This window comes from Salmo salar, chromosome ssa21 (genome assembly GCF_905237065.1).
Source record: "Salmo salar chromosome ssa21, Ssal_v3.1, whole genome shotgun sequence".
NCBI lineage: Eukaryota > Metazoa > Chordata > Actinopteri > Salmoniformes > Salmonidae > Salmo > Salmo salar.
Window position 1 is genome coordinate 38,325,834 of NC_059462.1, and position 10,560 is coordinate 38,336,393.

The following is a 10,560-nucleotide window of genomic DNA, read 5'->3' on the forward strand; positions in this document are numbered from 1 at the left end:
TGATGTCATTTTAATGGATTAAAAAAATTGTTTTTCTTTCAAAAACAAGGACATTTCTAAGTGACCCCAAACTTTTTAACAGTAGAGTATATATAAAAAAAAACTTCAACACTGCTTTTGGCATGTTGTTAAAGAGGTGTTGAGCGGGGTTTTGCATTGATGAGTCAGTAGACTATTTTCCAGTGTGTGGGCTGTTCACACTCTTTCTCACTGTCCCCACAGAAGCGGTTGTAGGTGGTTTTGGGTTCGAATCCCAATATCTCTCTCTCCTCGTGGATACGGAAGGAGAAGGTTGACACGGAGGTTCCGATAAAATACCTGGGAAATGGAAGGGAGATAGAGGGAATTCAATTCAGTACAACTTTATTAATCCATCCAAGAGCAACTAAGAAAGAAAGACAACTCACTTTTACAAGTATCAAAACAACAAGAAATATTCAACATAACAATAGACTTCACCTTCCCAAATACAATACATCATCCCATACATCGTAGATCTTATTTAGTGTTTACTTCACCCCTATTCTAGTATTTGTTGTATTTGCCAAACACCCCTTATTTTCTTATTAGTGGTACCAACAAGTCACCCCACTTCTATCAGCCAATCACAGTCTGCCATTCCCCATGCACACAATTATTGTGGATAGTCAGGTTAATATAATAGTTTGATTAAAACGTGTACATGCTTTGCAAGAAGAAGGATTTCCCTAATAATCCTGTTTACATGGAAACATCTGAAATCAGACTACCTGATGACTGCAGAAAATTGGCAATCAAAATAAACGTGTTTACATTTCCTAATAATCCTAAAGATTTCTCAGAAAACCAGGTGTCTTTAAATCGGCGTAAGCTCACTTCGATTTTGACCTTATACCGATTAAGATAAGCAGAGTAATGTGTTCACATGACTATTGCATAATCTGCCAAATTACGACTGTGCATGTGTTACAGGGTTTGGTTTTTCCAGTTATGTTTTGAGGTTGGACGTATAGCATATTAGCACGTAGGGCGCACCGATTGGTGTCACTTCGATAGTCAGTGTGTGTTACAACTGTGCTGGTTGCCATCTCATTGGTGGGAAGGTGTTCCACCTGTGCTGGCCCAGGTCCTATTTAAGAGTGGCTGGCCCAGCGTTCCAGTTGTCTTGAGCGATGTGGAGGGTCAACACCTTTAGTTGGTGATCGCTATTTTAAATTCTAGACAAACAATCTTTTTATCTGATCTTCCCTGTTTTCATTTTGTTTGCCTCTTCTTGGGCAAATTTAGTGGGTTTCTTTTAGGTTCCAGTTGTTGTTGCTAGTCAACTTTCAATGGACACCCCCATGATTGTCTTTTAATCCATGCTAAAACCCTGCCTGTTTCATTTTGGTTGTTGTCAGTGACACTTTGTTAGTTCCCCCTTTGTTTGAGCAACATATTTGGTTTTCTTGCTGGGGAACATAACAGCATGTAAACGTACTCTCTGAACCCCGTTCCTGTCTTCGGAGTGAGAAGAGGATGGACTAGTTGGACTGTTCCTCACCAATCTGTATTTGACCTGTGTTTTAGTGTGTGCATCTAATAGTAAGTACTGTCTGACATGTCATTACTTTAGTTGAGTGTTGCTAGTTCATATTTACCATATCTATGTGGTATTTTTCTTTCATGTGTGTCATGCCACTGCTAGCCAGCTAAGCCAAGATGTTAGCTAGTAATGCTAGCTTGTTAGGCCTGGTGTAGCTCACGTATCATTTCAGAGGTAATATTATCACTTATGGACATTTAGAACATTTATGTAGCCTCATGCTACTGTGCACTCTATTTAGCATTATGTATGCATGTAGCCTAATTTAGCCTGTGACTTCCACGTGGCACAGTTACTATTCCACGGTGGTCTTGCGCACAGAGCCTGGTTTCATTACGGTCACGTTTCTGTTATGTGTTTACCAGTAATTGGGCCTTTATCCTGTAAGTGTTTTTGTTTTTGCGACTTATGTTATATCATGCCGTAGCAGTATACTCTTAAGGATTAACATGTGCACTTCAACAAAAGAGAAGCACAAGAATGTCTGCATCATTTGTACTCATCACAGCTCCCTCCCTACAGTATGCACACATTGTGCAACACTTTCATCTGAATTGTGGAATATATACTGTAAGCATGCAGTGTGAGCTGGGAGCTGTACCTGGCATGTGCGCAGATCCATTGGTCGATGATGGCCACGCCCCCGTCTTTGAGTAGTTCCAGGTCCTCCCAGGTGGGCTCGAAGCGTGTCATCTCTGGTAACATCCTCTTCAGCTCCGCCAGCTCTGCACAGGACAGACATATGCCTCATTAGGAACACACTGGTCCTATTATCTAGGTCTAGGACAGACTCTGTCGAGTAGGGTACAGACAGCATAAACCTGCCAAGCCTTGATGTAGGTATTCTCTCTACTGGGTAATAGGGTTGGGGTCAATTCCATTTAAGAGTCTAAGCCCTGTCTAAGTCGGGGTTCTACTAAGTTATATGGAATTGTTTTAAGAAGGTCATACCAAGGATCATTTTGCTATTTGATTTTGAATTTTAAGAACCCTTGAAGTATTAAAATATAAACAAATATTTTATCAAATTATTTTTGGCCTCACTGCTATTAGCCCATACAAACACATTGAATAACAGATTCACTACATGGAACAACAGATAGTGTCTGTCCTATATCTGAGAGATATAAGAAAGATCAGGAAACATTTGTTATGCATTTAACCCTTTATTGTATTTAACCCCTTATCTTTGGCACTAATGAGTCTTGAGGCCTGTGAGCAAAACATGTTCGTGAGTGTCTCCTTTCTATAGAGGGGTCATAATAGTTTGTAGGCTAAACCATTTGGACGCTACAGACGATTTTGTGAGAAGACCGATTTTCGGGGATGTCTCATGGTCTGACAAACACCGCTCTAGCCCTGACAACTTTCACAGTGCGACAGGCAGATTTTTAACGGGAATCAGATATCCACAGGGGGCGCAGACATTGACTGTGGGCATTCCAATTCCTAACTTCATTATTAATATGTTATTTTCTTTGGGCTGCAAATATGAATCACTTTATTGTCAACTCCTTTCATCTAAATTCAACATCAATCTATCTCAATTGCACCAAAGTAAAACAGTACCTTCATCATCTGCATCTGTGGCCACAAAGACTCTGTCTAGTTTGGTTTTCTTCATGAGGCTCATGATCTTCTTCACAGCTCCTTTGAGGCTGGGCACATCCTCTCTGTGACCCCAGATAAAGTCCTTCCTTCTCAGGTGGACACCCAGGTACGGCCCCCCTCTAGCAGAACCCAGCTTATTCTGAGTTTACACACAGAAATGAATAACACATCAAACCATTCATGCCCAATCCAAATTAACCACCAACAGCAAATCATAACTATCCATACCTTAACATGTCCCCCCAATTAATTGTAAAGGTTAAATAGATACAGTAGACCTACATGCTGCTAGTGCAGGAAGTAATCAATGTGGATGGATAAATAAATATAATCTAAATGTACAAGAATTGGATGCATGTGAAGAGGTCTGAAAACCTTAATGAGAGTCCAGTCCTCGTTGTATACAATCTGGTCCTGCTCGTCTGTGGAGTTCAGGTACTTTGCTCGGAACTCATCCCCTAGGAGACGCAGGTGTTTGGCGAAGACCATGCTGCGGCGAGTCTAGAGAGGAGAAGGCATGAAAAGACAATGAACAAAATTGGGAAGTGTTAAACCAAACGGGTAAGGACAATTCATTAAATTAGTGGTAATAAGGTACAATTGTGATGACAGAACAATTAAATAGCAAAAGGTTGAGGCACTAAAATGCCCAATTTAGTTAATCATCTTGTTACTACAGTATCTTATCTACACTGAACAAAAATATAAACGCAACATGTAAAATGTTGGTCCCATGTTTGAGCCGAAATAAAAGATCGCAGAAATGTTCCATATGCACAAAAAGCTTACTTCTCAAATGTTGTGAACAAATGTGTTTACATCTCTGTTTGTGAGCATTTCTCCTTTGCCAAGATAATCCATTCACCTAGCAGGTGTGGCATATTAAGAAGCTGAATAAACATCATGATCATTACAGGTGCAGCATGATAATGCACTGCCCCATATCACAAGGGTCTGGACACAATTCCTGGAAGCTGAAAATGTTCCAGTTCTTCCATGGCCTGTATACTCACCAGACATGTTACCCATTGAGCATATTTGGTTTTCTTTGGATCGACGTATACGACAGCGTGTTGTAGTTCCCACTAATATCCAGCAACTTCGCACAGCCATTGAAGAGGAGTGGGACATCATTGTCACACTGCATGAGGCAAATAATGGTCACACCAGATACTGACTGGTTTTCTGATCCACGCTCCTACCTTTTTTTAAAGTATCTGGAACCAACAGATGCATATCTGTGTTCCCAGTCATGTGAAATCCATAGATTAGGGCCTAATGAATTTATTTCAATTCACTGATTTCTTTATATGAACTAACTCACAAAAATCTTTAAAATTGTTGCATTTATATTTTTGTTTGTTGTATGATTGTAGGCTATCAACCATTACCAAACTTAAGCTACATTCTTTACAACATAACATCAGACTAACATTCCAGTAGTCCTTTCCAGCGTAGTGATCATGGAGGACAGTCTCTGCTCTATCCAACATCACTGACCTGCAGGGAAAGGAAATATGAAAGGAAATATCAGTGAACATGTGCACATCTCATACAGTACATTCAGAAAATCCAATAAAGACTATGCATCTAACTCTAGAATGTTTTTTTTTGTTTTAGTTTAAGTTGGAAATCCACAGCACATGTCATATGGTTGTATTATTAGTATTTGATCTGCCTAAGACAAGAAGATTTGGCCTAAATCAAGCATTCATAAGGGCTGGTTCCATATGAAATTATTTTATCTTCCATGGCCAAACACAGACTTCTATTGACTCACGTTGATGTGATGTTGTTCTGCAGGAGTGGTGCCAGCATGGAGGCGTGGCCCTGAGCTGAAAGACAAGTGACGTTCACACACCTGGTTTCCTCATAGCCCCAGAACCAACCTCTATAGAGAGGGAGAGAGAAAGAGAGGAAAGGTTGTAAGGCCTCCATTTAAAAAAAGGGGCGGCAGGGTAGCCTAGTGGTGTTGGACTAGTAAACGAAAGGTTGCAAGTTCGAATCCCCGAGCTGACGAGGTACAAATCTGTCGTTCTGCCCCTGAACAAGGCTGTTCCTAGTTCCTAAGTTTAAATCAATTTTTAAAAACACAGGGATGTTTCTATGACTGCAACTACCCCATACTCACTATACTACTACTAACACATTTGCTTCCACTCCCATAACAAAACCTTTAGTAGCTGAAGCAAGTATTTACCTTTTCTAGTTCAACTTTGCGAGACATGGAGATAGGTAAGCACAGATGACAGACTTAATTTCCTCGTGCCATAGTCCTTTGTGTCTTTGGAATGCATTGTGCTTTATCTATTGTGTTGCTATCCATCTCTGAACCTGGTTACTGTACCTGTAATAGCCCTGTTTGTCTTTGGAGTACATTAACCGCTCAACGCAGGGTCTCTCATCCACTTTCTCCTCCCATTTTCCATCCGTCCACCCTTCAGCATAGTTCTGTAGCACCAGCACCTGCTCAATAAATGGACCTCCAGACTCTGGAGCCAAAAACATGGAAATATGAAATGTTACTTTAAGCCTGCAGGTACAATGTTTTATAACTTGTTATAAGTTTGTATGAGCCTTTATAACCAGGAATCACAATGCATTCTTATACCCATGGAACAAACATTAACAGAAGAAAATGGAAAGGAGCCAGGCGTCAGGGGAAGTCAACCAACCACAGCAACAAGTAAATGTACTCAAATGTCTGAGGGGTGGTTCACACTGTAGTGTTTACCAGGGTGTTACTGTGCTGCCTCTGATATTTGCATTCCACAATATCCTTTCCAGCACGATCCCAGTAACTATGGTGGATGTATAACCAGGCCAGCACAGTACAGCTCACTTCAGCTCAGCTGCACTCACCGGCTATAAACTCCTCGTATTCTATGACTGGCACGTTGCCCTGAAGACTGGTGAGGCTGAAGAACTCTCCCCAGGGGATCCTTGTCTGGTGGATGTCTGGGCTCTGCCAGTGGTAGAGACGCCCCCAGGGGGGCAGCACCAGCACCCAGTCACCGTGTCTCCTCAGGGTCTTCACCAGGGACGCCATGCGGATGTAGACGTCCCGACGCAGGTTGAAGCCCTCTGGTGGGTTGACATCGTAAAGAAGATACCTGGCAGCATAAAGTTATAGAGATAGAATATTATAGTACACTGCTCAAAAAAAATAAAGGGAACACTAAAATAACACATCCTAGATCTGAATGAATGAAATAATCTTATTAAATACTTTTTTCTTTACATAGTTGAATGTGCTGACAACAAAATCACACAAAAATAATCAATGGAAATCCAATTTATCAACCCATGGAGGTCTGGATTTGGAGTCACACTCAAAATTAAAGTGGAAAACCACACTACAGGCTGATCCAACTTTGATGTAATGTCCTTAAAACAAGTCAAAATGAGGCTCAGTAGTGTGTATGGCCTCCACGTGCCTGTATGACCTCCCTACAACGCCTGGGCATGCTCCTGATGAGGTGGCGGATGGTCTCCTGAGGGATCTCCTCCCAGACCTGGACTAAAGCATCCGCCAACTCCTGGACAGTCTGTGGTGCAACGTGGCGTTGGTGGATGTTGCGAGACATGATGTCCCAGATGCGCTCAATTGGATTCAGGTCTGGGGAACGGGCGGGCCAGTCCATAGCATCAATGCCTTCCTCTTGCAGGAACTGCTGACACACTCCAGCCACATGAGGTCTATCATTGTCTTGCATTAGGAGGAACCCAGGGCCAACCGCACCAGCATATGGTCTCACAAGGGGTCTGAGGATCTCATCTCGGTACCTAATCGCAGTTAGGCTACCTCTGGCGAGCACATGGAGGGTTGTGCGGCCCCCCAAAGAAATGCCACCCCACACCATGACTGACCCACCGCCAAACCGGTCATGCTGGAGTATGTTGCAGGCAGCAGAACGTTCTCCACGGCGTCTCCAGACTGTCACGTCTGTCACATGTGCTCAGTGTGAACCTGCAAACATCTGTGAAGAGCACAGGGCGCCAGTGGTGAATTGGCCAATCTTGGTGTTCTCTGGCAAATGCCAAACGTCCTGCACAGTGTTGGGCTGTAAGCACAACCCCCACCTGTGGACGTCGGGCCCTCATACCAGCCTCATGGAGTCTGTTTCTGACCGTTTGAGCAGACATGCACATTTGTGGCCTGCTGGAGGTCATTTTGCAGGGCTCTGGCAGTGCTCCTCCTTGCACAAAGGTGGAGGTAGCGGTCCTGCTGCTGGGTTGTTGCCCTCCTACGGCCTCTTCCACGTCTCCTGATGTACTGGCCTGTCTCCTGGTAGCGCCTCCATGCTCTGGACACTACGCTGACAGACACAGCAAACCTTCTTGCCACAGCTCGCATTGATGTGCCATCCTGGATGAGCTGCACTACCTGAGCCACTTGTGTGGGTTGTAGACTCCGTCTCATGCTACCACTAGAGTGAAAACACCGCCAGCATTCAAAAGTGACCAAAACATCAGCCAGGAAGCATAGGAACTGAGAAGCGGTCTGTGGTCACCACCTGCAGAACCACTCCTTTATTGGGGGTGTCTTGCTAATTGCCTATAATTTCCACCTGTTGTCTATTCCATTTGCACAACAGCATGTGAAATGTATTGTCAATCAGTGTTGCTTCCTAAGTGGACAGTTTGATTTCACAGAAGTGTGATTGACTTGGAGTTACATTGTGTTGTTTAAGTGTTCCCTTTATTTTTTTGAGCAGTGTATAATACTGTTGTGTTATATTGATGTGCCCGGCAGCCTGATAAACATGAGTTCTGTCAGACCTAGAGCTACAGTTCCCAGGTACCCAGGGAGGCGTTTCACTCAGAGGCGGTGAGGCAGACAACTGTAGCCTGCATTTTGAGCGTTTTAGTGTCATGCTTGTTCTGCAGGTTTAACTTATCTACCACACTAAGTTACTTGGTGATAAAGACTTTATTCATTCGGTTTAAAATGTATTCTGGTTAGTGTATCCGACGCCTTCAGTTTAAAAAAAAAAAAATTACAGATATGACTGGCACTACTGTAGAAAACTAATCTAGTCAAATGTTACCGAACTGAATAGATTGAAGCTAAATGCCTCCCTAATGCAAGAGGCTAAAGAACAGAGCAGGCTATATCTGTGTTTACTATTGCTAATGAGTACGCTGCCGACGCTCCTTACCGTAGATCCCGTGCTGCTGCAGTGGTCGGTGAAAATACTGTATTTCCTGCACGGAATGCATCTTCAATTTGACCCTCAGCGTCTACAGCTCTCAACCCGAGAACCATCAAACACATTTTGACTACAAATTTAACAGAGAAAATCCACAACACGGGCGAATGAAATCCACTGCAGCTGTGGTCCGCCATTTTTTCGTTGAGCCACGCACTTCCGGGAGGGTGAAGCGTCTGTGGTTGCATAGCAACTGCATTTTGTAACGTCAAGGGGTAGATTTTTAGCAACGCTTTTATAGTTTCTTGTTTTTAGGCTGCTCAGTTGTTCTTCCTCGTTCTCTTTCAATACATTGACATTATTGCACATACAGTCAGAATGGAATACAATTTAGAACTTCCCATTCCAGAATACAGCCTAATTCCAGAAACATTCCATTTCAATATATTGACATTTTGGTAGAATATGGCAATGATCGAATATAATAGAATAGGATAGAAAATAATAGAATCGAAAATATTCTACACATTTAACGTTCAGCAAGAGTAGCCTATATCCTGTATCACATATTTTCGAACATAGAAAATAATAGAATAGAATAAGAATAGAATAGGTGTGTCACACCAAAATTTGAGTTTGCTTATTGCAATTCCACCACTTGACAATAGAGGACGCAATACCAACAAAAAAACTGCAACTGCAGGCCACAATTTGGGCGTTCCTGCATGTCAAAATCAAATCAAACTTTATTTGTCACATGTGCCGAATACAACAAGTATAGACCTTGCCGTGAAATGCTTACTTACAAGCCCTTAACCAACAGTGCAGTACAAGAAGAGTTAAGACAATATTTACCAAGTAGACTAAAGTAAAAAATAATTATAAAAAGTAACACAATAAGAATAAGAACAACAAGGCCATATACAGGGTGCACCGGTACCGAGTCAGTGTGCGGGGGTACAGGTTAGTTGAGGTAATTTGTACATGTAGGTAGGGGTGAAGTGACTATGCATAGATAATAAACAGTGAGTAGCAGCAGTGTACAAAAGGGAGGGGGAGTCAATGTAAATTGTCTGGTGGCGATTTGATTAATTGTTCAGCAGTCTTATGGCTTGGGGGTAGAAGCTGTTGAGGAGCTTTTTGGTCCTAGACTTGGCGCTCCGGTACCGCTTGCTGTGCGGTAGCAGAGAAAACAGTTTATAACTTGGGTGACTGGAGTCTCTGACAATTTGATGGGCTTTCCTCCGACACCGCCTATTATATAGGTCCTGGATGGCAGGAAGCTTGGCCCCATGTGATGTACTGGGCCGTTCGCATTACTCTCTGTAGCGCGTTATGGTCAGATGCCGAGCAGTTGCAATACCAGGCGGTGATGAAACCGGTCAGGATGCTATCGAAGGTGCAGTTGTAGAACCTTTTGAGTATCTAGGGACCCATGCCAAATCTTTTCAGTCTCCTGAGGGGGAAATTGTTTTGTCGTGCCCTCTTCACAACTGTCTTGGTATGTTTGGACCATGATAGTTTGTTAGTGATGTGGACACCATGGAACTTGAAACTCTCGACCTGCTCCACTACAGCCCCGTCGATGTTAATGGGGGCCTGTTCGGCCTGCCTTTTCTTGTAGTCCACAATCAGCTCCTTTGTCTTGCTCACATTGAGGGAGAGGTTGTTGTCCTGGCACCACACTGCCAGTTCTCTGACCTCCTTCATATAGGCCGTCTCATCGTTGTCGGTGATCAGGCCTATCACTGTTGTGTCATCAGCAAACTTAATGATAGTGTTGGAGTCGTGTTTGGCCATGCAGCTGTGGTTGAACAGGGATTACAGGACGGGACTAAGTACACACCCCTGAGGGGCCCCAGTGTTAAGGATCAGCATTGCAGATGTGTTGTTGCCTGCTCTTACCACCTCGGGCGGCCCATCAGGAAGTCCAGGATGCAGTTGCAGAGGGAGGTGTTTAGTCCCAGAGTCCTTAGCTTAGTGATGAGCTTCGTGGGCACTATGGTGTTGAACACTGAGCTGTAGTCAATGAACAGCATTTTCACATAGGTGTTCCTTTTGTCCAGGTGAGAAAGGTCAGCATGGAGTTTGATTGAGATTACGTCATCTGTGGATCTGTTGGGGCGGTATGCGAATTGGAGTGGGTCTAGGGTGTCCAGGAGGATGCTGTTGATGTGAGCCATGACCAGCCTTTCAAAGCACTTCATGGCTACCAATGTGAGTGCCACGGGG

At 43.3% G+C, this 10,560-nt stretch overlaps 1 protein-coding gene across 1 annotated transcript; it reads right to left on the reverse strand.

Moving 5' to 3' along the window:
• On the reverse strand, positions 1–8,548 carry LOC106582296 (GDP-fucose protein O-fucosyltransferase 2). Its single transcript, XM_014165231.2, has 9 exons — positions 8,338–8,548; positions 6,038–6,288; positions 5,523–5,667; positions 4,956–5,066; positions 4,609–4,675; positions 3,551–3,676; positions 3,134–3,314; positions 2,166–2,289; positions 1–318 (listed from the first exon to the last, which is right to left on the reverse strand). The coding sequence occupies exons 1-9, from the start codon at positions 8,523–8,525 to the stop codon at positions 165–167; spliced, it is 1,347 nt and encodes a 448-aa protein (XP_014020706.1). The 5' UTR covers positions 8,526–8,548; the 3' UTR covers positions 1–164.
• Positions 8,549–10,560: the final 2,012 nt, after the last annotated feature.